Here is a 27996-nt window from a genome sequence, read left to right as displayed (position 1 = left end):
AAGATTTACCTAATTTTTTGTGGGGTGAGGCAACAAAGACAACAGTCTACATTCAAAATTGATGCCCTCACATATCTCTAGAATACAAGACTTTGAAAGAAGTGCTCGCTAGGAAGAAGCCATCTATAGATCATCTCTGAATCTTTGGGTTTCCTGTGTATATTCATATACAAAAGGACAAAAGAAAGAAGTTGGATCCTTCCGGTATAAGGGTATATTTGTTGGGTATAGTAACTCATCGAAAGCCTATAGAATCTATATGAAAGATGGAAATCACATTGTAGTTAGTCGTGATGTCATATCAGATGAGAGTATACCATTCAAGAAGTCAAAAGAACTTTCTATGGATTCTGATGACGAAGAACTCCGATATTTGAGGAAGAAGTTGACAAGGAAGGAGAAGGATCACACCATGAAGAAGAAGGACCTAGTGAACCTGTTCAACCAGTGGTCATTCCAGAAACAAGGAAAAGACCTAATTGGTTGAAGTCCACACTACTTGATGCAGAAGGTCATGGGGCAGCACAAGGATCATTTAGAGAAAGTAAGAGACCCAAGAAATATTCTGGGTATGATGGCAGCTGCATACATGACAAAATTAATAGAAGCAGAACCATCCGCCTTTGAAGAGGCTATAAAACATCGAGAATGGAAGGATGACATGAATGAAGAGTATCAATCTATAATGAAGAATGGAGTCTGGGAGATCATACTTAGGCCCGAAAACAAATCTGTGGTTACTTCCAAATGGATCTAAAAGATCAATCATTCAGCTAATGGAAGTATAGATAAGTATAAAGCAAGATTTGTGGCTAGAGGGTTCTCTCAACTTGAAGGCATTGACTATGAAGAAACATTTGCTCCAACAACAAGATATACAACGATTCAATCATTAGTCTCTCTAGCAACATCGATGGATGGAGCATCCACCAAATGGATGTCAAGATTACGTTTCTAAATAGCACTATAGATGAAGAAGTCTATATAGAACAACCCTTGGGATTCAAAGTCAAAGATAGGAAGGCATATGTTTGCAGATTGAAGAAAGCATTATATGGCCTCAAGCAAGCACCAAGGGCATGGAATGCTAGAATGGATGCATACCTACAGAAAATAGGCTTCACAAAAAGCTATGCTGACTCGAACCTTTATATTAAGGTTGTAAACAATGAACCTGTAATTATTCTTTTGTATGTAGATGATCTTCTCTTGACAGGTGTAGAAAGTCGAATTGAAGAATGTAAGAAGGAACTAGCAGCAAAATTTGACATGACAGATCTTGGGTTGATGCATTACTATTTGGAACTAGAAGTCTGGCAAGGAACGAATGAAATCTATTTGGGTCAAAGAAAGTATGTGATCAGGATTCTAAAGAAGTTCGACATGATGAATTGTAAACCTATGACCACTCCGATGATCACAAACTTGAAGAGACTGAGGAGTTTCGAATCAAGCCCTATGGATCCTTTCAGGTATAGACAACTTGTTGGCTCATTTATGTACTTGGTGAATGGTTGACCAGGCATATGTTTTGCGGTAAATGTACTTAGTGAATTCCAAGTGGAGCTGAAGCACAATCATTGGATAGAAACAAAGCATATTATGAGATATCTGCAAGGAACCATCAACTACTGTCTGAAATATGATAGAAGGAATGATGTCCAATTGATTGGTTATACAGATTTCGACTGGGGAGGCAGTGAACAGGATGGAAGAAGCACTATGGGAGGATGTTTCAGTTTAGGATCCTCCATGGTCTCATGGATGAGCAAAAAGCAAGACATCGTTGCTTTGAGTAGTGTTGAGGCTGAATATGTTGCAGCATGTGAAGTAAGCAGAGAAGCAGTATGGTTAAGGAAGCTGCTATCTGACTTGTTTAAAGGACCGATGAACCCTACAATGATACTTTGTGATAACACCAGTTGTATTCGTTTGTCTGAGGATCCAATGTTTCATGGAAAGACAAAGCACATCAACAACAAGTATCACTATATTCGAGAGCTAGTACAAAATGGTGTGTTGCAGCTATGGTATATCTCCACTGATGAACAAGTAGCTGACATATTGATGAAATCACTTCTGAACAAGAAGCTTGTATACTTAAGGGACAAGCTTGGTTTGGTGGATTTGTCCTCCCTAATTGAGAGGGAGAGATAGACACTACATTCTTGTCTTCACTTGGGAAGAAAGAATGGAGGATTGGGTAACCATCTGGCATTCGATACTCTTTGAGAATGTGGTAGGGCATTCAAGACAAGAGTAGTCGTGGACCGATATTCTTTGAGGATTAGCTACCCAAGATAAGAATAGTCCAATGGGAGGTCATACTCTATGAACACTCGGGTGGGGTATGTACCTTGGGAGACAATGATGATGGTGTCTATACATCATTGGTCTCGCCAACATTGTGCTCTGACCTTGTGGAGAGATAGAGTTGTTAGTCAAGGCCTTTCTATGTGACAATGCTAGTTAATATGATGCTAGACAGATTGGTTACCAATCCGATTCTTCTTATGAGATCTCTTCAGATTGAGAATAACCATGTACCTCTTATGAATACCTCCCTAGTTAAGAGGGAGTGTTGAAAAATGTGTAAATAGGTTCGGCCTTCATAAGTATGAAATGTATTCTTGTAAATATAAAATGGGAAAGAAATTGTTATTATTATTGGAGCAGGGTTTCATGCTCAAGTTATTTTATTTTATAGGTCAAGCACCCATTGAGTGCTTCTAGGATTTGTCCTAGATAGAAGAGTCATTATCATATATGGAAGACCCTATGGGCACATTGTAAACTGTAAAGAAAAATTTATGTTTTGAAAGTGTCAAAATATCTCCAAGATCAAGTCAACCTAATGAGTTGTCAAGTCGGCCTACATGAAGAGCCATGTCCACCCTTGAAGAAGCCTATATATAAGAAGAACTCGTCCTCCATTTGGATCACTCACTCACTCATCTCTCATGCAAAAAAGCAAAAGAAATAGAAGTCGAAAAAGGGAGTAAGAAAAGTCGAATAAGTCGAAGTGTTTGGGTCTTATCTATTCTTTTGGGAAGATCAAAGTTAGGGTTTCTGCACTGGGATCTTCTGGGGTTCAATTTTGGAGCAAAAGAGAAGGGATGGCAAGAGAAAGTCTCTTAGGGCATCTTACTAGCCCTAGTACTCATATCAAGGCAAGCGAAGTCAAGAGGAAGGCTATTAGAGTGAGATAGAAGTCTCCTAGAGAAGCAACAACAATTGCAGCAGTTATTGGGGAGCATAATTTCGGATCTACTGGGAGGTTGAAGATATTGCAATAGGAGGCCATGGTAGACTTGATCTTGGAGGGTATTTGTCTGAGTCTAGGTCATGGTATTCTTCAATTGAAAGATATGAAAGAGGAGGGGTTTTGGCCTTGGCTTGCAGCCTAAACAATGTGTCATTGTTCTTATTGTTTTGGTCGCTGTTTGATGTATTGCATATTGGAATAATAACGAACAAAGCTAATAAGTAGAAGGTAACACAAACGATTATCAAGTTAAGAGAATTAACATATTCATTGCCCTATTGAATTCTCAACGCTTTATACTTTGTTGAACAATTGAAGAAATCTAATAGAAGAATAATCATTTGGGTTTTCCCCTTGTGGGTTTTGCCTTGGTCATTGGACCTAACTCTCTGTTTTATATTTGTGCTTGGCTGTCTTCATATGATCCTTAAGTTTATGTTCTATCTACAATTGCTGATCTGAAAATTTTTGAAGAAGAAATATGGATTCTAAGTAATTGCAACAACATAGAAAATACAGTTTTCTGCAAGGTAAATTTAGTTTTTTGCAAAGTACATTCAACTTTCTGCAAAGTACACTCAGTTCCATTCAATTTTCTGCAAAGCACATTCAGTTTTTTGCATAGAACTTTCAAATTTTAACAAGGACTTCCAATATATTTTTCAGCAAGTCCTAAACTCAACTCCAAGATTTGCTTCCGCAAATGCGTTAAATAGTCTCCAAAATACTTTAGGTGCTGGTTCGTCGAGGTCAACTCGAACATGTCTAGTATGTGTCTCCAAGACTCTTCATGTCTACGCAAACAATCTTCTTCAACAATTCTGCTGGTCTAGAGGATGTCCTTCAACCAATATTTTTAAAACCGGAACCGGTGACCGGACCGGTCCACCTAATGAACCGGTTTACCGACCGGAACCTGTCTAACCGGGACTGGTTTGGTCTAAACGAACCGGTTTTAAAAAAATACATTAAATAATTAATTTTTAATGAAACAAAACTATTTTTAAGATGTAAAATCATGATTCCAAGCCAATAGAGACAAAATATGCAAATTTTGCTCATTTATATACCATGTAAAGGTGAATATATCAAAATGGCACCGAGTACAATACATATCATCGACAAAATAGCAAAATACATAAGAAATGAGGCTCTAAATGGCCTATAAAGTCCAAAAACAATGCTGCAAGCTATGAGGCCATTGGCCTACTACAAGTCTACAGTGTACACATGATCAATCATCAAGTCCATCACCACTACTAGACACAGGATCATCATCAGGAGCTACATAGACATCATCTGGTTCGGAGTCTGAGGATGCCTCAGCCTGATCTGCAATCTCAGTATCAATGCCACCAATGACAATAGAAGTGGACCTAATGGAAGCACGAGTTTGTCGACCTGCACGACTAGTGCCTTCGATTGGTTCCTTGCCTTTCCTTGATGCCGCTACTAATCCTGGTTCTGATGCCGCCACATAATCTGCCTCATCCCCCACTAAAGCCATGTCGATATCAAAATCAGACTCAAACACAGGATCTTCAGTCTCCTCCACCCATTCTGATGTTAGATCAATATCGTCCAACACAATGGGATCTAGATCAGGTGATTTGCTCATCATTTGGTTCCTCCTCAGTCGAAGGTTGTATTGCACAAAAACAAGATCATTTAACCGTTTTTGTTCCAAACAATTTCTCTTCTTCGTGTGTATGCGCTCAAAAACAGACCAATTGCGCTCACAACCTGAAGCACTGCAAGTTTGACTGAGGACTCTAATTGCAAACCTTTGCAATTGAGGACACTGGCCACCAAATGACTCCCACCAATGTGCTGCAAAGAAAAAGACATTAATTAGTAACTTAGTTTATAATTTGAATTGTAAAGAACGTAAACAATTTTAACTTGAAATGAAAAACAAAATGGAATTTGGAATTGCTTACCTGGTTGGTCCACATCTCTTGCCATATTTGCCAAGTTTTTGCCAAAAGTACCACTTGCCATATTGAAAATAGTAAGTTGTCTATGTATTTCCAACTGGTCTACATGGCTAGGGACCATGCGCTCCAAGCAATCAATCAATCCAGCTCTGACCTCCCCATCATGCTGATCTCCTAGCCGATTTTTATAGTGATACCTTGGGTTCAAAAAATACCCGGCTGCATGTATAGGACGATGGAGTTGATTGTTTCATCTGTTATCAATGATCTCCCATATACGGCCATATTTAGCTAACCTGTCCTTGTAAGCTGCCCGTATCTGCTCCTTTGCCTGATCCATAGCTTCATTAATGTAGCCCATGGCCAATCTTTCCCCATCCACCAACCTTAGCACCTTAACAAGGGGCTCGATAATTTTCACAAGCTCTACAGACCTTTTCCAAAAATAAGTGTCTAACACTTTCTTTTTGGTGTCTTTTCCATCTGGTCTACGAGCCCATCGAGATTCAGACCATTCTTCAGAGGAAAACATTTTCTGCAAGTTTTTATGTTGACCATTGAGACATTGCAACGTGAGGAAGTGAGTTGCAAATCTCGTAATTGCAGGCCTAACAAGCTCTTTGCCTCCAGCGTGTTTCCTCATTAGGTTCAATACCCATGAGTGGTTGTAAATGTATTTTGTAATGCACTTGGCATGCTCTACAGTTTTTTTTACCTACTCCACTTTGCCTATATCCTCAAGCATGAGGTCTATGCAATGTGCAACACATGGAGTCCAAAATATGGTCTTATATTTGGCCTCAACTATCTTTCCAGCAAGAACATAGTTTGAGGCATTATCAGTGATGACTTGCACAACATGCTGCTCCCCAACTTCCTGAATAACGTTATCCAAAAGCTCAAATAGAAGGATTGCATCCTTTACCTTATCAGATGCATCAACTGATTTCAAAAACATGGTTCCTTGAGGGCAAGAAACAAGGAAATTAATGATAGTGCAGTTCTTTCCATCGGACCATCCATCTGACATAATGGAACAACCTGTTTTGAACCATGACTCTTTAAAATCAACCAAATACTCATCAATGGAAGATATCTCTTTTTGCAAAAGAGCTCCCCTCAAGTCATGCATACTAGGGCCTTTGAAGCCCTTTCCTGCAGCTATAACAGAGTCCCACATAGCTTGGTAATAAGGTGAGCGAGCAACATTAAATGGGATATCTGAATCATACCACCATCTAGCAATGTATTGGTGAGAAGTTTCTTTGCATTGTCTTTTCCAATGTTGATCCAAAGTGGGTTGATAACTTGGCTTGGAGGAAGTGGGATTAGAAGAGGCAATTGGCAGAAGATGAGAAATAACTTTGGATGTTTGTTCTCTTTGTTCCTTTTGATGGTTGGCCAATAGAAGGATGAACATAGTGAAAGGGGTCATTGGTGGAAGGGATAGAAGTGGAGTCTTGAATGTCATAATCATCATACCCACTCTCTTTCATGGCTTCAAATAATTCCCTCTTCCTTGCAATGTCATCTTGGATGGCCTTCTCCCTAGCCTTATCCTCATAAAATTTTTCAAGCTTGGAAATGTATTCTTCCCTAATAGGACCTAACAGTGCATTTGGTGCATCACATGGCTTTACTTGGCCTCTTATCCCAACCAAGTGTTTTTTCAACCTAAGAATACCCCCACCTCCAATAGATTTATGGCATAATTTGCATATCATTTTTCCATCAATTACATCACAATGAGCCCATGCACTGTCCTTTCCTTTTGGAGCCATGTTTGGTTGAAATAATAACAATTTGCAAAGAAATCTGCCATTTAAAAAAAAATTGCAGCTAAGCAAAATGGAAAACCAAAGATAAATGTAGGAAAACAAATGCACATGCAAGGCTCAAGCTACAAAATTTGATAGCATAGAGCTAGAGAGTTTATAGCATATATGATAGATCATAGAAGTGAGAAGTTTATAACACATAAAAAAAAAATTCATGGACAGCAGACTCAAATGAGGAATTATCAAGTGCAAATCCTTACCTGGAAATGCAAACTAGCTCCCTTAGCCTCCTCTTGAAGATGGCAACTCCACTGACAGCTACACACTATCTCCAAAATAGCTCCAACTCCAACTCCAAGATGACTACTTCAGCAAAAACTCCACACTCTCCAAGCTCACAAACAAACTCACAAATACTCACAAACACTCCAAATCAGTTGTGAGACAAATGAGAGTGAGAGGGGTCTCTTATAGCTTGGAGAGGGTGTTTTTGGAGGGAAAACACCTTTACCTCCCCCCCAAAACCCCTAAACCACAAACCAAATCCGCCTTTTTGCATGGTTCGGTGGGCATGCCAAAAACCGGCCGGTTTTCACCGGTTAGGGCCCAAAAAAGGCGAAATGCCATCTAGAACCAGGTTTTTTGGCCGGTTCGGACCGGCCAGCTTGCTAACCGGCCGGTTTGACCGGTAACCGGTTTTTGAAAATGGTTTTTAAAACACTGCCTTCAACTGATCTGCACAAATTTCAAGCTGCTGCCAATGAGGTCCTCAAGCTGGCTACTTATCTTCTTTAAATCTGCAATTAGAATCCTTCAAATCTGCTTCAAGTGATCTTCAATACAGTCCTAAGTAGTGCCTTGAAATTATATTCAGAATGGCTCCAAATCTGCTCCCTATCCTTCTTCAAACTACCCAAGATGACTTTCAAAAAGGGACGCTTCTATAATTCTTCAATGAATGTGTCAACACTTCTTCAAATAGAGCTCCAGCTGGTCTTCTATTTTTCTATATTCTTCTCCAAAGGTGCCTTCAAGTTTGTCAGTAGGTTGCTCCAAATGATGCCCAAAGGCCTGCTTTCAAAATTGGTATCCAAGTCTTCCTGTTTACAACAACTGTTCTTCAATCAAGACTGCTCTTCTAGAAGTGTCACAAGATAGCCCAAAACAAATGCCCAATAGTCTGCCTTGATGCCAAAACTCTATTCTCCAAATGATGACCAACAGACTGCAACACAAGGTAATGTAAGCAATATAATCATGTGTCAAATGTGTGTCAAGTATGCCCAAATGGACCTCATGGTGAGATATGTCTATGAGAAAGCCTCCATGAAGCCCGCCCTACTACTTTGGAAGGTGATTAGTGCTTAGGCAAGACAAAACAAGGTACATGGCCTCCAAGTATCTCCCTGTAAGGCTGTAACTTGTAATTGCCACTAAACTCCAAATTACTTCTGCTATGCTGGTCAAAGAAGAAAGCCCATGAGAATGTGGAATAAGACATTCATTTTCAGGCATTAATAGGCCTTAAACAAAATTGAAAGTGAAACAAGTTACTCTATGCCAAATGCTTTATTGTTCTAGCTAAGACATAACGAATCCACAATTTTCATCCTATTTTAAAGCAATTATATGAAGATTCCTAGTCGGTAGGCCAACAAAAATGGAAACTGCTGGAATCTCTTTTGACCTGGCAAATATTGTTCTTGAGGCTTGCTCAGAAAACAAGTTGCATTACCCAAGACAGTTTCTTGGTTTCCCTTAGCCACAAAGTATGAATCACCTTGTCACATCCTTCATCCTAACTGACTAAATTTTTGGGAATTTGAAAGAATACACACATATTCATGATAAACACGAGAGTGGATAGAATATGAGACAATATCATAACAATGCTGCAGTAAATATACAACATATGGCCAGGCCAAGGTACGCTACATTTATACAGATTTACATATCACACTCCCACAAATACATCATCCCACTGGTACACTATGATTAGTGCTATGGACTCATTATGGTGGTTTAACAGGCTAACCCTAATGTTAACTGTATTAATTACATATCGGTCACGCCTTGTCATGACTTACAAACTTTAATTCACTAGCATAATATAATAATAAATATACTTAATAACATTTAATGTTGGTGCTCGATCTTTGCTACACTAATTTTGAATTTTGTTATCAATGAAAAAATCAATGAACTCTGGATGTCTTTTTAGGTGCTTAAATTTGTACGAAGTACTTCTCTCTGATTACTAATAGTATGGAACCTTTTTCGTTTATTTCATTAGACTGGAGTTATCTGTTATTACTTTCTTCAAGACTTACGTGGCTGTGGTACATTTCTGATAAGATTTTAATTTTTGCAGAGACAATATTTACTGCACCATTTTATCTACAAAATCTACTCGATTCTGAGCGGTTTCCAAACTATCAAATTATCGACGATGTTGGTTTTCTTAATAATCTTATACAGGTCTGAATCATATTCTAGTGCAATTAAAATCAATTGCCAGATTATGTTGTTGAACTGGTATGCCATTTAAATATTGAATAGAAAAACTAAACCGCATCAATGTACATCGATGCTTGGAAATTTCTGAGTTGCACTTTAAATTGTGAAACCAAAATCTTGAATCTGGCCATAGGATATTATCTCCAGTTATTGATGTTGAGTCAATTTTTCATTATCCCCATATAGGCAATTCTCCAAAATTTCCTCGTAAAAACAAAGAAACATTTTTATAGCTGCTGATGTAATTGCTGATCCCTGTGGTTTAATGCTTAAAAAATAGGATTTACGGAGGTGCGCAGCACGTTTACAGAAGGCGGGTTCCTCGTCTACCTCTAGCTCTTTGTGGAGAAAAGAAATGCATCGTATACATCTATTATTGCAGGCTCAGGTTAAGATTTGTGTTGAAGATTAACTATACTTATGGTCAAACTAGGAGATGTCATATTTTGACAACGTTGGACTAATATTTTAAGAACCATGATGTAGGCATATCTACTGGAGAGGTTGTTGATTCGTTCTTTGCCAGATGATCTGGAATCTGTGGTGATTTATTTGGCTACACCTGCCCTTAGGACGTGCATTGCACAGAAACACGATTCCCCACACGCAGCAGTTGACATAGTCCAGCAGGCAACTAAGATTCTGAGGAGGTCCTGTGCTGGAAATATGAGGTAAAAATGCCAAATATTCCAGTTATCTTGTTCTTTATAAAAGAAATATGATACATATAGATTATAATGACCAAGTTATATGCAGAATGCTACTATTTAAATCATAATGTCATTAGAAAATACATTCATATTTCTCATTTCACATCTTATAGTCTCCTGATGGATTTAGTCCTATCCTTGGACATCCTACTTTTTTTTTCCCTCTAATTTGTGTACTTATCTGTTAAGGAATGAGGAAGTTCCCCAAGCAGCAATGGACTTTTCAATTAGTGTACTATCACTTGGAACAAGTTTGAAAGAAGATGCACCTTTCCCAGAATCAATGTGCAACTCAATCATTGAGCCTGCTATTGCAGGTTCTTTGCTTGTTTTGGAGCTCCTGTGCTCAACAAGGTTAGAACATCTGCCTTTCCTTTTCTGGAGTATACCGTAACTTATTGATCTGTTACAAAATGCATTGTGTTTTTCTAGTTACTTCAACTTCTGAATATGCAAGTTTTCACACTTCAGTGCTGGAAGAGATGCCCTATGCGATGATACTAGATGGACAAAAGGTTTGTGGTGGGCTCTTTGTTCTGCTGCAGGAGATGCTTCTGCCAATCCACCTAGAGGGCCAACTACAACTTCCTTTGCAGCTTTGAGCTGTTTGAAACGTTTTGTTGAAGATGATCAGTACTGCAAAAGGATCATCGAACAGGTTCTTTTAATTTTTTAATTTTTCGTTTGCACACTATTATTTTGCTTTTCTGTGAGTTTAAGAAAAGGAAGAAAAACGCATTAAGGATTTGTGTGCAGAGTTTAGGCACATTTAAACTTCAAGGTTTCAATAAATTTAGTAACTTGTGCCAGCTTAAACCCTGAAGAAGGATCATTTTGTTTCATTTGTCTGCAACAGAATAAAAAACAATAACCACTGACAGTATGTTGTAGTCTTATACTTTCTACGTTATGTTGTCTCAGCCAGAATGAAATCAACCAGAATATGCCTTGAAGACATGACTAGACAACAAGTAGTAGATGAAAGACATGTAAAAGGTCTATTCTGTTATAAATAATAAATATGTATATCATGAGGTAAGCTTTTGGAGGTCCAAGTCTCTCTTGAATATATATATATATATATATATATATATATATAGAGAGAGAGAGAGAGAGAGAGAGAGAGAGAGAGAGAGAGCTGTCAACATATCAATTACAATTGGTTAACAAGTAGTTGCCTAGCTAAATTGACTGGGTTGACTAGTAGTTGCCTAGCTAAATCATTGTTGAAATAATCAGAATTGGCAAAAAATTGTGAAGGATCTGTAATAGAGCTTATTGGCAATGTGGGCAACGAAATCGATAAAGTGCAGTACGCATTAAAAAAAATTCATTCTTTTAATTTTCTAAACATATAAACCCCAAAACCAGGAACCGGACCAGAACCAATAAAAGTCTAGGGAAAAAAAAAACTGATCAACCAAAAAATACATAAAGACACAGATTAAAAATTGACCAACAATTACGTGCTGAAAAAAACTGGTCAACAAATAAATTCATAAATATACAAATAAACACTGACCGAAAGTTACTTGAAGTCTGCTTCATTAAACATTCATCTCGTTAATTCTAGAATTATGAACCTTCTCTCGGTCTTGTCCCAAATGTACATATTCATACCATGTTTAGAATAAAAGGTGACTTTATGACTAGATTCCTTTGGCATAGTTTCCCCGGCATATTTATTTCTTTTGATTCTTTTTACCAAATATTTCATTTAAAATTTGAGCCAGTAAATTTTCGAATTCATCAGAGCTTTGTCTTACTTTTCATATCATATTTCAATCTCTTTGCTTATATTGTATTTTTTGCATTTTTTTCCAGGGTCTTTATCTGCCCTTACTATTGCTAGCAGTTCCACCAGCCAATTCAACAATAAAGGAAGATGATTTAAAATCAGCTATTCTTTATTCAGCTGCAGATGTTCTGGGATCATTGATTCGTGTGCTTAATAAAGTCGATCAATTTTCTTTGGCCGGGCAGCAAGGTGGCAATACTGTAATCTTAAGAATCATTCCCCATGTACTCCTCAAATGGTTGGAAGAGGTAGATGGCCCAGAAAAGTTCAGTTCATTGGGTAATACTGATGTTGTCCAGCCAACATCAATATGGACCAGCAAAGTTCGAGCAGAACTATGGTTAGAAATCTGCAAGCGCCTCAAACAGCACAATTTGAGTTATATTACTGGGAACAGTATGGCTTTTGAAGATGAACTTGAATGGTTGCAAAAATTCGAATATGAATCTTTGAAAGATGAACTAATTATTGGTGGACTGTTTGTAAGAGGCCTCTGCAATGGTTATATAGAGACTTTCAATCTACCGGAAGGTCACTCATACCTTGATGCGATTCAAGATTATCTTGAACTACACCTTGATTCTATACTGGATAATGGAAATATTGACAATCAAGATGGTATTCAGCAAGAAGCAAGAGAAACATACTTGTCTGTTCTTATTGCTTTGAGAAGATGCTTGAAGTATGCTGTTATGAATAGCAGAGAAGACCTTATTGAACACTTCAAACCACAGGTACTTTCAAGACTAGTATCTGCGGGACTTTCTTTTCAGGATATCCAAGTGGAAATAGCTATGATAGTTAAGATATTGTCAGAGCATCAGTCAGGAAGGGGCGTGGTGCTTCAATCTGTAATAATGACTGCTTTAGCTGTACAGCTCTGGCATGCAGCTGGAAAGCAAGGGAGTGAGCAAGTTCTCATGGGCACGTTGGAAGCAATTGTCTTGTTAAGTGAAAACATGCCAGCAACCTTATCTGCAACAAATTATTTTGCCACCAGTGGATTGCTTTTACCATTACTAGCTTTATTTTGCCAGGTTGATTTTCCACAGTTATGCAGTTCAAAAGAAGAGGAGGTGATCAAGCTAGTGCCAATTCCTCTTTCTTCTCAGCTCTTAGCTGCCCAAGTCATTGGGCAGCTATTGTTAGCTGGCAGTGGGATTATCAGGCGAACCAAGCTTTTGAAAGACCTTGCTAAGTTGAAGTCGTTTGCCAATGGTTCCGATAGGAGGATTTCGACTTCAGATGACAGTATGGAAGAAGCAACTGATATGTATGAACTCTTTGATCTTATAGAGCCTACACCAGGCAAAACAAAAGAAGAACCCTTGGTGATCAAGACATTACTGCTGCTTCTGCCAATTGAATTACTATCAGCAATAGCTCGTGATCCATCGGAGGCATGTGACATGTACAATGGCCATTTTCAATCTCCAAGGTTGGTTTGGGATGAAGGCACACGTCTGCGGGTGAAGACTACAATCAGAAAGGAGGCGGAATATGTGCAGAGGTTAGCAGAAAATGAAGGACTAACTAGCATACCATCATGGTACTTGAAAGAACAGCGACCTGTGTTTTTACGATGGGTTCGTATTGCAATTTTCAATGATGAGCGGAAATCCCTGTACGAAGACAGTAAAGAACAGGGTTATGCACGGGAAATGTACATAGGAGGTTTTTACATAGATCAGTTCCTCAGAAATCCAGAATTTGACTTTGGCGCTGCAATTGAGGAACGGTTTCTGCATGAAGTAAGAAAGGCAATAATAGTAGGAGCATCATCAACAAATGAAATCAGTATCGAAAAGTTTGATTTTGATGATAAAAGACGGTTCATACTGGCCTTACTGTTGCTATTCAAGTTACGTCCATATTTACTGGCACGTCACAAAAATTTTGATATTTTTCTGCCAGCATATGACTTTATAGGTGCTGCCCATAACCCTGAACAAAGGGGACTTGCACAAGCTTCTATATTGTTACTCCATTGTACAGCAACACATTCAGATGTAGCCGATTGTATGTGTTCAGAGGAGTTCATTTGTACTATGTCATCACTGTTAGACTTGAAAGTACCCCAGTCTGATGTTGGTTTCGCTGGAACGGATCCTCGTTTATGTAGTTTATGGCTTCTATTACGCCTTTTCCGCTTAAGCTCCAAAGCTGTTGAGCTTGCTCTTCGGTTCAATGTAGTTCCAAAGCTAATTAAGATAATTGAAATGAAAGATGATTGTATAGAAGGAATTGAGGATCCCTCCGATGTAGTTAGTCAAAAAGCAGCGGAATGCTTGGCAGTGATGTCTGCAGATAAGCGTGCAGGTCAAGAGGTTTGCAAGCTTTTGGATAAACTCATGCCTAAAGGTCTGCGGGATAACAAGCAATGGAAAGTGCCTTTAGCTGACATTAGGGATGAGATGGTTGACTCCAAGACTTTGAAGCACTTTTTGCGTCACAGGTATCCTTCAAGCTGGTGGATATCAGATTTTTCGGACCACAGGAATGGAAATGGGGAAAAGGCTTTGGACCCAATGACAGTAATAGAATGAAATCGAACCAGATGCCAAAATTTAGAATGATGGTGATAATCAAAGTATGAAATTTTGTCAAAAAGGAATTATCCAGAGGAAATCTGTGATGAAAATTCCACTAAAGAAAATGGTTTGCAGGTGGAAAGCTGGTTGTATCCCACAATTTGAAGATAGCAGCAATATATTGAATGTAACCAGGGGTGAAATGTTAATATTTTTAGTGAGCCAACAGGATATAAAGGTGACAAGTCATTCTTTTTACAATCTGTGTAATAAATGAGGTGCCATTCACTTCAATATCCATCGATAAAGAACAGTCTATTTATTGCTAGATTATTGGTATAGTACGTCATTGTCCTATTTTGCGGCTATCTATCTGCATATGCTGTAAAGGCACAGCAGCTCTTTACCATTGCTGCAGTGTTACACAATTAGAAGCTCTTTGTGCAAACTGTATAGGCTTCTCCTAAAGGGCTTAAGTAGTATGCAGAAACCAAGATTGGATCTTATTTATTGCATTTTTTAGAGGACACCATGACAAAATTATTTTGTCAACCCAGAGATATTGTGGTTGTGATGATTTTCGCTGGTGGTGACCGGTCAGCTTTTTCATTCATCAGTTGTGTTCAGCTGCGTGTACTGAAGAAGTTTGTTATTGTTGCTCAAAACAGAGAACTGTGACATCCCTTCTCGCACTTTTTCAGGTGAAATACATGATGTTAATGATTTTAGGTTGCTGCGCCAGATTCTGGTCATTGTAGATGGGATTTCAACAGAGTTTGTGTACATTGATCTTGTGGAATGTAACATACATTTTCTGTAATTTATAAATTCATTTGGAGTGATGCAATAACGGTCCTCAAACGTGTTGAGAGCTGAAAAACAGCACAATTTTTATCTTCTTCATGCGCGGGACCATGGGTTTGATTCCACCGCCAAACACCTTGAAATGGGGTCCCACTTTAAATTTTAATGGTGAAGTTTAAATTAATACAAGTAAATGTAAAAGTGATTTATCAGACAACAAAGGGTATTGACTTATTTTTCAAGGTTTGGAGTGTTATCATTCAATTCCAAAGGGCCTCATGGTATCCACTGGTTCAGTGCTTGAACCACAGCAAGTGGATGAGTTCTATCCTAATCCAATCCAAAACTAGTTCAATACGTTGGTTCTGCCGGTTTAGGGCTTAAAATGTTTGAATCCGTTGGTTCTAGTAACAATGGGAAAGTAAGTTGTAAGGTTGGCTCAAGAAATCTGCAAGTGCAAGAAAAACGTTGAGTAATGTTAAGAAATCTACAAGTGCAAGAGAAACATTGAGTAATGTTTAGAAGAGGACGATAAAATGAAACAACGTAATTTTTAAAAATATCTTGTTTATTAGGAAGAAATTATAAAAATGTGGTCGGGGTTAGTCTAGAGTATGATTGGATGTTTAAAATCTTCCTCATGTGGATGACATCATCCACATCTAAGGGATATAAATAATTTGAAGTATTAAGAATGATTTTGGTTGCAATATCATTCCAAAGGTGGCATAACATTGGTGTAAATTTAATTGTTATAATAGGAACCCTTTGCACTCCCTATTTTTTGTTTTTGTTTGATCATTATTACCACTAGTAATAATTAGTCTTTTTGATCTATTATCATCTTTGACATTAATATAAATCACAATTTCAATTTGAATAACCAAAATTGTTTTAGTACGCCAAGTTGTTTACCAAAAATTCATGTGCAACACTTCACATTAAAAAGCAAATTGACAACCATGAGCGTTAGTTCAATTGGTCAAGGTCTTGTTGCTAAAGCACTTTTTCATTGAGAAGTCATGGGTTCAATTCTCCTTGACGCCCTCGTGGTTAGGCTCAAATTTAAATCAAAAATCAAATTCCCTGATGGGTGTGTTGAATTGAGTAAACACAGTCCCTGAAGGAATGTGTGGGATGTGATGTAGGGTGCATGGTTGCAGGTGTGAGGACCTACCTCCCTATCCTCTCCAAGCACCTTGAGTACAGGGTGGGTTTGAGATCCTTGGAGTCTGTCTTGGAGAGACTTGAGGTGGTCTTGCCGGTAGGAGGGGTGCACTTTCCCTTGGTGCAAGTATTTTGTGGTTATAGGTGGATCAACATGCGCCCTGCTCCTCACATGTCTCATTCTTCAGGCAGTCTAGAGGGAGGTGTGAGCCTCTCCCAGATGGAGATGGCTCCCATCCCCAATTGTTCAGGTCGTGGCGACTCCAGAGGGGGTTGCTTGAGCTCGACAACCTAAGCGAGTTGCAAAGGTGGTAGAATGGGAGGCAAACATCAGGGGCAAGGGGTGGCAACGCTCATGGAGGTTTGATCGACGATGAAGGGGGCTGCTCCCAGCGAAGTTAGCATTGCGGCGGGTCGGTTCGTCATGGAGGAGTGAGGAGTTAGGGGGTGGCGCATCGTGTGGGACGTGGGCAACAACAAGTGTGTTGCATGGAGCGTTGTCGGGACCTCATTCAATCAATTCTGGATCGAATGGCAACTGCAGAGCGAGTGAGGCAGGAGGAGCACACAAAGCTAATTGCAACCTTGAACAAGATGCACTACTTTCAGTGCCATACTTGGGAATGTGTGGTGGTCGTCTGGCAAGGCCAGAACATGTTATCTAAAAAGGTCGAAAAGTTGGAAGCCTGGATGATCCATTTCAAAGAGAACGTTCAATGCTCTTTCTGTCTTTCGCCTCTAGGAACAACGCGAACAACCCAACTTCCATCACTTCAGACAACTAACATGATTACATGTGCTTTACATATCTTGCTTGCTTACTGGTGCTTCTGGCCCTTCAAGTTGTGGACTTCATCACTTGATGTTTTTTTATTGCACTTTCATTTACAAAAAAAAATAAAAGGAAAATTGACAAATGGATAATTTGTCCTAGAATTAAGATGATAACAAGCATGATTTTGTATAGCTTTTTTAATTAATTAAGTATTTGTTTTCTCTACCTTTTGGTAAGTCTAGTTACCACAAAAAGCCTGTGTATATTGATCATTGTAACAATTGGTATTAGGAGCATGTAACCAAGTCAAACTTAAAGAGTTTCTAGGTAGTTGAACCACTATATACCAAATTCATTGGTTCATCAGGTCATCACACTATGTAAGGGAGAGTGTGTAGTGTTCCCTAGAGGTGGAAAGTGTTATAGTCTAGATTGTCTCTCTTGGTCTCCTGCTTTGTTCTGCCTCTATACGTTGATATGATGTGTTTCAAAATTTTAACATAATATCATAACATTTTAGCTTAGTGAGGGCATATGTTATTGAAGTGTGTAATTGATGGACAAACACGGTAAGATTAAAAAAATGTTATAATAAAGAAACAATAATAGCAACCTCAAGTGCAAATCAATGAAGCTAGTCATTTTGTAAATAGTCAATGAAGCTAAACATTAAATGTTGAAGAGAAGGGCCAAACTGGATACATGAACATTAAAATCTATTCCAAAATATGCACGATTAATTGTTTACTCATCAAATGCAATATTCCCATATTCATGACAAGTCTAAAATTGAAATTGTATTGTTTTGCAACACAAGCTACAAGTTAGAAATTCATAGCATTGTCGATATGCTAGATATTCTACAATTCTTTGTCCTAAAATAATGAACTCTTCTAGAGATTGAAGCTTACCTCCATTTATTTTACTTTATTGACACTGGTCAACAATATATACAAAGACTACAGATGTTGGGAGATATTGTATAGACTCGAGGCTATTTAAATTTCAAATTTTAGATTTATGCAATCAATGTTTTGTTGCACTGAGGTTTCCAGTTCCATCGCATCTGTGAAATTTTCATCGACGTTTCGAACCTTCTACTGAGATTCATTATCAAGATATAAAAATATAAGAAAGATTGATCTCATGAATATCAACCTCTAAATCAACCCCCTCTCAAAGCTTATAATTTATACTTAATAACTTAAATTCATTTCCTATGCTTAATTACATATCTTTCTAACTAATTACCCTTAACATAACTAACTTATTTCACATAATAATAAATTCAATCTCACCCACTTATAACATATGTCAACAATTAAAAAAATTAATAGAATTTTAATAGAACTTCACTCTATAAAACAGATAGGTAAATAATAATATTAAGATATTAATTAAAACTTTAATTTTCCATTATTTATATAGCTTTAATATCGTATAACATAACATCACCTATAATATAACATATAATTAACAATAATATAACCTAATATTATATCTTTAATAGAATAATCTAAAAATTTAATCTAACATATCATATAACATATGTTAACAATACATATATAATTAACATAATCTAAAATCAAACTATATGAAATTAACATTAATCAAATAATTTAATTTATTAATGTTAGAATTAATATAATATTACATGTTGATATAATATATAATATATAATCAACAATACTAAAACTAATATTAAGACATTAATAATACTATTTATGATATTCAATTAATATTATATAATCAAACTTACCTTTTAGTAATTTAGGGTTACCCCGTTGATTCTTTCTTTTCTACACCTAACACTAACCTATTTATTTGACATTCCTAAGATCAATTTTTCTTAGCTATTTAAATTTTTAATAATTAGTGTCTCACTCATTGCTTTTGGCCATTTTTACAATTTCTTTCTTTATTGGCCAAAAATCGTTTACTCTCTCTCTCTCTCTCTCTCTCTCTCTCTCTCTCTATATATATATATATATATATTTCCAAGCTAGTTTGACCCTAGGCTAAGGCTAACCCCAATGTTGAATAGAAAAACAATTTGTTCAACTCTAGGATGTTGGCACCAGGGTCATGCAAGCTATGGTAGAGTCGAGATACACCATGAGATAAGTTTTTATTCCCATATATGTATTCCACCCTCAATATGTTCAACTCTAGGGTAATTTTTTTACTTTGCAATAGACCAAAGTAGATCACAACCCTATATGAAAACAAAGCCAACTACAAATAGGTGCAAAAGGATTGTAAGGAACAATAAGCAACACCAAAGATGCCCCTGAAGCTTTTAAAATCAACATCCTTGAATGGTGTATTAGGAAGATCAAACTCCTTTGTCCATGTTGTAAATTCCAAAGAAATATGGTGTAATAGAGCTTTCAATGACCGAAGTTATTGTATCTTCCATTTCCAGCCATTATAGAGACTGACTTCAATATCAAGATTTTATTAGTTCACTTGATTTTCAAATGTATGTGAATGCATATTCAATACACCAATGGTTTTGCAACAATTTCTTTTATTACTTTGCCCTCAAGATTCAAAAACCACCTTTGGAAATCAAGTGTTCTATCTAGATTAATAACAGAGAGGTTGTTAGTATCTACATAGTTAAGATTAAGAGTTACAACCATAATTTTACAATATCTAGAGATGATATAAAAAAAATGTAGAATTGTACAACTTGTCTTCAATGTTATTCTAGACTGTGATTTAATCAACACCATAAAATTTATCTTCAACTTCAGCATATACTGCCATTGATTATAACTAGAAATAAATAGCCTTTCATTGCACATTATTGACTAGATGCTTAAATATACAATTAGTTGCAACCCAAAAGCCGTGACAAGCACAAATATTATAAATTAATCTGATACAACGAAGCAGAGATGGAAGACTAACAACATTGCATCCCCCAAAAGATTACTTCTTATGATTCAATTCAGCAAAGGGTTAAGATAACTGTTGCAACTTCTAGACTACCTTCCATGATGGTAGTGAAAGGCATGCTAGTACTCCTGAATAAGTCATTATAATGAATGTGGCTTATAGAGTACCCAAAAGGAATAATGGTGTATATACACATCTAACTATTGATGTAGGCCACAAATTTATTTTTGGGTGAGAAAAGAATGATGCATATTAGAATAATATCAAGAGATTCTAAAGCAAGGCTTTGTACGCCAATGACAAAATGTTGTAAGAGAATGGCCACTACAACATTTCTCTCGACACTTGTTCATTGCCATAGATGCAACTCAGTAAGGAATTAACATAAAAGTATTCCTTTATTTGTATAACTTTCCCAAGTTCTTAGTAGTAAGGAACACCTATCTTACAATAATGAATTTCTTAACATAATGCTAAAAAACAAACCCAAATAACCCAAACTAATTTTTTAGCTATAGATTAGATGGAAAAATCACCCATCCAAATATAATTCCATTCCATATATACCATTTTGATTATTGTAATAGATTACTAGTGCAATCTATAGGAATATAAATTTATTTACCCATAAACCAACAAATTTTATAATCAAATTATATAAAGAATTTCCACAACAAAGGTGACAGACCTATCAATGTTGAAGGCTAAACACCAAACAATTGATTGAAGTGGAAGATTTTCATCCAACCATAGGTAGTTTGTTATTGAAACCACCCATAGCACCCCCTAGACAGACTGATACCAATAGGGTGAAGAAACAATGCAAAATACTCAAGATAGTCTCTCATTAGAGCAAGAAAATTACTAATTGTCTCATGGCTGAGTTTTTTAGGACAAAGCAATGAGTCTTTGCAACCCACAATACCTGCCTCACACAACATAATGAGAGTCTTCCTTCTCTACTCAACAATCCTTGGTCCAAGTTTTTGTCCCTTAAGTCTAACGAAATTTTCTTGTCTCTTGGCTCATCTCAATGTTTTAATTTCTTTCTTCCATCGTTGTTCCATCACATAGTGTGGAAACGTTTGTTTTCGATGAAAACGATCCCTTTTCCTCTATGCTTTCATTTCAAAAAACCATCTCTCTTTTTTCATTTGAATTTCCTCTTTCCCCTCTCTTTTCATGAGTGAAATATGGATAACAAGAACCTAATCCAAACTTCTTTTTAGTTCCAAGAATGTAAGGGGAGCAAGTTGCGAGAATATAGGAGATGCTTATATAGATTTAGGGAAATGTTACATTTATTTCCCATACCTTCTATAAACTATAGTCTAAGCTCATATCAACAACATAAAAGAGTCAAGGTTAAACCAATGGCAATGTGGGTAGGAGACATATCAAACACAACATTCCCTCAAACCCTGTTACCTTTCCCCTCTTGAGATATCATATCCCCTATAGGCACTCATGTCTCAATCAGTGTTGGCTCTCTCATTAGTTGCAAAATATAAATGTTTAATAGTATTCAACATTATAACAATATGTCTACCCAATTATGTTAATACGTCATAGTAATAAAAATATCTGCACAGAGCATTTAAACATAATTAAATTTAAACGATTCCAAAGAATTGAAAATGAAGGCATTACATCAAAGATGAATAATCACGGCTTAATCCTTAAGAAAGTAGGAAAGGTGGTACTATAAGGAAAAGTGATACAAAAAACATCAAGGTTTGGACCTACATGTAAGAAGTGTGCCCTTGTTGGTTATTCTTATAATATTATCTTTTTTTTATTTCTAAGGTGCAAACTAAAGCCATCATGCCTTTAGATGTGTTCACTTATGATAACAACAAGGCTATTGAAGGAGATGTTGGAAAGATCATTCAATGTTACATATAGAGGGTTGGCAATGGTGAGTATAAGGCCCATATTCATTATGACATTAAGTGATGTCAGTATGAAAATGATGTTGCGATGGAAGACAACCATGAGAAATGGGTGTTTCTTAAAATAGTCATGCCCTCCAATTAGTATAAATATGCCCTAGCCATGAGCATTTTGAGCATCAACTTGGAGCATCTTTGGAAAGATGAATTCAGAATTAGACCAAGACTCAAAAAGAGGAGTGAAGGGGTTATGAAGAACACTGATCAAGGTTAAATTTATCTTTTTTTTGTTCATCATCTATGGCTATTCACCGAGGTGATTTTGTATTTTTGAGGCGTTGTTCATTGTTTTTAATCACTGGTCTAAAGGAAATTAAAGGTATTACGATCTCTACGACAGTCTAAGTTATTAGGCCCTTGTTTGAGTTCGCCTGAAGCTCAATTCAGGCTTCTTGGGGCTAGTTTTGAACCTATACCTGTGGTAGATTCTGAACCCATTTAGGGATAGTATGAGGCTCCTTTTCGACCCTCTTATGGCAGTTATTTATGCCTACTTGAGGCCTAGTTTGGCTAGACTTCTTCTTAGGAACCTTAAGAGGTGTATCTGAGGTGTATCTAAGGTAGAGCAAAGCTATTCGTGGCTCTTTTTCCGAGGAAAATCAAAATTGTTTTGTTGCACCTTTTCTAAGGCAAAGCAAAGTTAGTTGTAGTCCCTCTTCTAGCAAATCCGAGTTTTGAGATTTCTAAGACATTTTGGGGACACAAAATGTGTCAACTTAAGGTTGATCTTAATGGTATTTTCTTTGTTATTTCAAGCATACTTGAGGCAGATTGAAACCCAATACAAATATGATATTGAGAATAAATAGAGGTTGATTTAGAGACCAATCCAAGGCAAAGTCTGAGGCAAGATCTAATACAAACATGAGACTGATTTTTGCCTTCCTTCAAGGCAATTCCTTAAGGTAGTTATTTGAAGTCCTGAGGCATATTTTCGAGTTGACTAATGTTGAATATAAATCTAATAAGTTTCAAGGATCTTGATGAAGCTATGAGGCAGAATCAAGGAAGAGTAAGGGAAATCTTGTGTTGAGGTATGAAATAGACTAACTCTTTGAATTATGTACTCATAATATCTTCATAAATTGCATACATGACAAAGAAGTAGACACGAAGATATAACAATGCTCGAAATATATTATTTTTAGATCATTATCCTTCGTACAGGAGACCGAGAAGTTATTTATTTTATTTTTTTATTCTATAGGGTGGCATTCTGATTCTAGAGAAGGAATTTGTAGCTTCCTTTAGGAGGTTGTCACCTCCTTCTAGTGGGAGCTGGTAAACTTGGGTTTGTAGCCCTTCCAATTGTAGCTGGTAAATCTAAAAGTTGTAGCTTCCCTTGTAATATAAATAAATTGTTCATATAATTTTTGTGTATTTCTTGATGTGATATTATTGGTTAATTCTTTGTGATCTTTAATTGTTGAAATTTATGAAATACTGATTCACAACCCCCCCCCCCCCCCACTTAATATTTCCCATATTTGGTAGTAGAGTAGGTTACCCTTTGACAATCTAATCACTAGAGGGAAGATCATAAACAAGCATGGATCATATGTAAGACATATATTCAAGGACAGTTTATATATTTGATGGAAATTATTATCCACTATGGAGTAGTTGCGTGGATACGTACTTGAAGGCTATAGGAGTGGATGTTTGAATCAAATGGTTACTAATTTCCTAAAAATCCTCCAACTAATCTTGATGAGAGGAAGTTGTTCAACTATAATTCAAAAGATATTCATGTTATCACAAGTGGATTTTCAAGAACGGTTGGATTATCAAGAACCAAAACAAAGGTATATTTAAACATGATCAATGATAACATGAATAGCTCAATAACAAGTGGATTGTAGATGTTGTAGATGTTATCACAAGTGATTTGTTGGGAAAAACACTGAGGGTGGGGGGGAGGAGGGGTGAATCAATATTTAAACTTTCACAATAATAATTTCCTTTTTCAAATTGTATACGTGATTTTACAGAGACCAATCAACGTATGTTCGTGATTATAATGAATGAAACCAATGTATAGATAATTGTTGAAAAATGTGCAACAAGAAATGTTAAATTTAGAATGTGCTAAAAATGGACCTGCTAAAAATAGCATGTCTAAGAATAGCAGTTTGGCCAGTGAGGTCGTTGGCCACATTAGGTGAGAGGTGAAACTACTTAAAATAGAAGGTTCTAAAAATAGCATTTCTGGGTCCCTTCCTATTATAGCAGTATCTAGTTTATCTATAGGAAGTAAAATTAAATTTGGTCTTAACAACAGTTGGAAATATTAATTAATTAATTCAGTTGAGTTAATTAGTTAAGGAAATTCGAATTTGAAATCTTTGTGAGCATGCACATGAGTTGTCCCACTGATTGAGGAATTTATCCTTAATTTCCTCCACTGATTGAGGGAATAAGTATGAGTTCTATAATGAGAGAATTAGTTGACTTAGTTCTAACTAGTCAACTCCAGTTAGATTATTTTAACAAGTTGTTAAAATAATAAAATATAGTTTGTTAATGCTTGCATGCATGCATGTGACAACTATTATTTTAGATAACTGAGAATTCACTCATGGATAACTATTGCATGTCAGTTCTGTCAGAGACCTAGTTGAGATTAGATGAGGGACAATGTACTATCAGATGCTTGGATATTTCTAGTAAGTATTCCTTGCATGAGGAAGAAATTTATTTTCTTCTATGATTACGTAGTTGGACCTGAGGTGACAATAGGTATGATCAGGCCAACTTACATCCTATATAATGAGGCTTAGGTAGTCCATGATTTTCATCTTCTGATTGAAGATCATCAGGATCTTCTGATTACAGAAAGATCAGGATAGCTATTGAGGTGATTCTTTTTGTATGTTGAAGAGGATTTCCACTTGATTGATAATACAATGTTGGGGTTTTATGCTGGTGCTTTCCCCAATGATATATCTGTGTTATGTGTGATTATTTCTCTTGATCAGTTATGCATGTTTCTACGTGATGTTGCTCATTAATTCGATTATGCTTCCGCTTAATGTTTTGTATAAGTAGAAAAAATATTATGCTTTAGGACATTGCATATATCGGTTTGTTCTAAAGGTGAAATTTCTACATGGTATAAGAGCATAGGTGATCAAGCAAGAAGTAGGAGAAATTCCAAGTTTATTATTCAGGATATAGCTCTCAAGTTCTTATCACATCTATTTCATCGATGGTGTTCTATGGTTTGAGGCTTCAGTATGCCCTTGATGGCAGCTCAAACTATATAGCTTGGAAGGATTGCATGGAGGCAGATTTGGAAGATAATGGCCTTAAGGATTTCATTGATCAAGAAATTCCTAAACCTACTGACAATACTGAGAAGGTGGAATGGAGGAAGTGTGTGGCTAGAGCTAGGAGAATTCTCTTGGAGGGAGTGCGAGATCACATTGTCTCGAGCCTCCATGGGAAGGAGACTCTGCATGCAATGTGGAAAACATTGAAATATTTATATCAGAATAGTAGTGATTAGAGGAAGCTGGCATTGAAGGACAAACTTCGAAAGATCAAGTGTGAAAGGGATGAGACGATATCTATGTATCTGACCAAGATCATCACATGCAGGGATGAGCTTGCAAGTGTAGGGGTCGTGACATAGGATGAGGATATGGTGAGTCTAGCACTCCTTGGCCTTCCTAAGAGTTGGCATAGCTACCAGGACTCGATGAATGGAAGGGATAAACTGCCAGATTGGGAACAACTATGGTTGGATTTGATGCAGGAGGAGATCAGACGGAGCACTAGAGATAGTTCTTCATCTATGCATGCTGAGGAGAACTGTGCCTTAGCGAGTAAGGCGAAGAAGGGGAAGGAGAAGGTTTCTCTTTCCGAATCCAGTTCTTCAATGATGGGAAGAAGGTTGACAAATCGAAAGTGCGATGCTTTCGTTGTCATGAGGTGGACCATTACGCTGCAAATTGTCCATGGAGGAAATCCAAGAAGGGATACAGGGAAGGATCTGAAGGTGAGGCACTTGCTTCACAATTTTAGTTAGATTTCACGCTCTTCACATGCATGGTTTCATCCATGGTGGAAAGTGGTTGGTTTCTTGATAGTGGAGCTTCTTTCCACATGACCAACAATAAGAGTTTGTTCAGTACTTTGGAGGAGAAAGATCTCCAGATACTCATAGCAATGGGTAATGATGAGAAGTATAGTGTCTTAGGTGTAGGCACAATTATTTTTCATAGGGAGCATGGATCTCACCTTACCTTGATCGATGTCAAGTATGTACCAGGATTGAAGAGAAACTTGGTGTCGATAGCGATGCTGGAAGACAGAGGCTATGATGTAGTCTTCAGTAAGGGAAAGGTTTTACTTAAACACATCATCACTAGACAGGTGAAGCAGATTGGTTCACGAGCCAAGAACCTATATGCTCTTGAGGTTCAAGATGCATGTAAAGCCTTGAGCAGCAAGGCCACTGATGGAGACTTGGTGGTTGAGAGGGAGAGTATGTTACCTCTCAACATGCAGTGCCAGAAGAAGTCTCAGACAATTGTGGAGGAGCCACAATTGGTGAAGCAACTTCAGGAGGTTTTGGAGCATCCACAACTGGAGAAGCCGAGAGGAGACCGAGTGGAGGTATCCACTCATGCAGAGACCTCCAGTAGGGGGAAACTTCGATCCAAGTTGGCTGAGGGATCACAAGTAGCCATACCTACAGGTAGGAGGTGGGGCGATATAGATTGATCGTCCCAAGGAGGAGGGGCAGGATCCTTGAGGTACCCAACCTCTTGGATGAGACCTTGCTACAGGAGCCCCAATGTGGAGTAGCAGGAACTGACTTATTGGGTAGAGATAGATGCGGATGGAACGGTAGAGAGAGCGACAGTGCAGGAAATCGCAGGATAGCGCATAGCTAGCAGGCTGCAACAATGCGAGAGGCACAAGTGTTTTGCACAGTGCTAGGTGGCACAGAGAGGTGTGCAATGGTGCGAGATGCATGGAGATGTTGCAATAATGCAGATGTCAAAGAGGGAGCACTTATAAGCAGCAGGTAGAGCTTCAACATCAAAGTATGTTCCTAGCCCAACAGAGTGGTCAGTTGGGAGTGTTTTGTCCAAGTGTTGTTGGAGCAAGTGGACTGGGTAGATGTGTTGCATGCAGAACATTCCAGAGTTACATGATTGAGTTCGAGAGAAAGCCTTTCTTGTTGAGAGCGAGTGTTGAAAAATGTGCAACAAGAAATGTTAAATTTAGAATGTGATAAAAATAGACTTGCTAAAAATAGCATGTCTAAAAATAGCAGTTTGGCTAGTGAGGTCACTGGCCACATTAGGTGAGAGGTGAAACTGCTAAAAATAGAAAATTCTAAAAATAGCATTTCTGGGTCCCTTTCTATTTATAGCAGTCCCTAGTCTATCTATAGGAAGTAAAATTAATTTTGGTCTTAACAACAGTTGGAAATATTAATTAATTAATTCAGTTGAGTTAATTAGTTAAGGAAATTCGAATTTGAAGTATTTGTGAGCATGCACATGAGTTGTCCCACTGATTGAGGGAATAAGTATGAGTTCTATAATTAGAGAATCAGTTGACTTAGTTCTAACTAGTCAACTCCAGTTAGATTATTTTAACAAGTTGTTAAAATAATAAAATATAGTTTTTTAATGCTTGCATGCATGTGACAACTATTATTTTAGATAACTAAGAATTCACTCATGGATAACTGTTGCATGTCAATTCTGTGAGAGACCTAGTTGAGATCAGATGAGGGACAATGTACTATCAGAGGCTTGGATATTTCTAATAAGTATTCCTTGTATGAGGAATAAATCTATTTTCTTCTATGACTACGTAGTTGGATCTGAGGTGACAAC

The 27996-nt window shown here is 37.3% G+C and overlaps 1 protein-coding gene across 1 annotated transcript in view; it reads left to right on the top strand.

Moving 5' to 3' along the window:
- Nucleotides 1-15308, top strand: part of LOC149162352 (uncharacterized) — a 187476-nt gene extending 172168 nt beyond the window's left edge. The window contains exons 26-31 of the mRNA XM_089437229.1: nt 9352-9458; nt 9778-9885; nt 9984-10168; nt 10397-10561; nt 10679-10865; nt 12032-15308. Of these exons, the coding sequence (XP_089293355.1) occupies nt 9352-9458; nt 9778-9885; nt 9984-10168; nt 10397-10561; nt 10679-10865; nt 12032-14551 (3272 nt within the window). The 3' untranslated portion in view covers nt 14552-15308. The remainder of the gene's footprint in view (nt 1-9351; nt 9459-9777; nt 9886-9983; nt 10169-10396; nt 10562-10678; nt 10866-12031) is intronic.
- Nucleotides 15309-27996: the final 12688 nt, after the last annotated feature.

The sequence above is a fragment of the Pinus tabuliformis genome, chromosome 5_2 (genome assembly GCF_031772625.1).
Source record: "Pinus tabuliformis cultivar Carrire ecotype Pingquan chromosome 5_2, CPIR1, whole genome shotgun sequence".
In the NCBI taxonomy this organism is placed as follows: Eukaryota; Viridiplantae; Streptophyta; class Pinopsida; order Pinales; family Pinaceae; genus Pinus; species Pinus tabuliformis.
The sequence above is the reverse complement of the archived record's forward strand: the minus strand, read 5'-3'. Positions and strand labels throughout refer to the sequence as shown.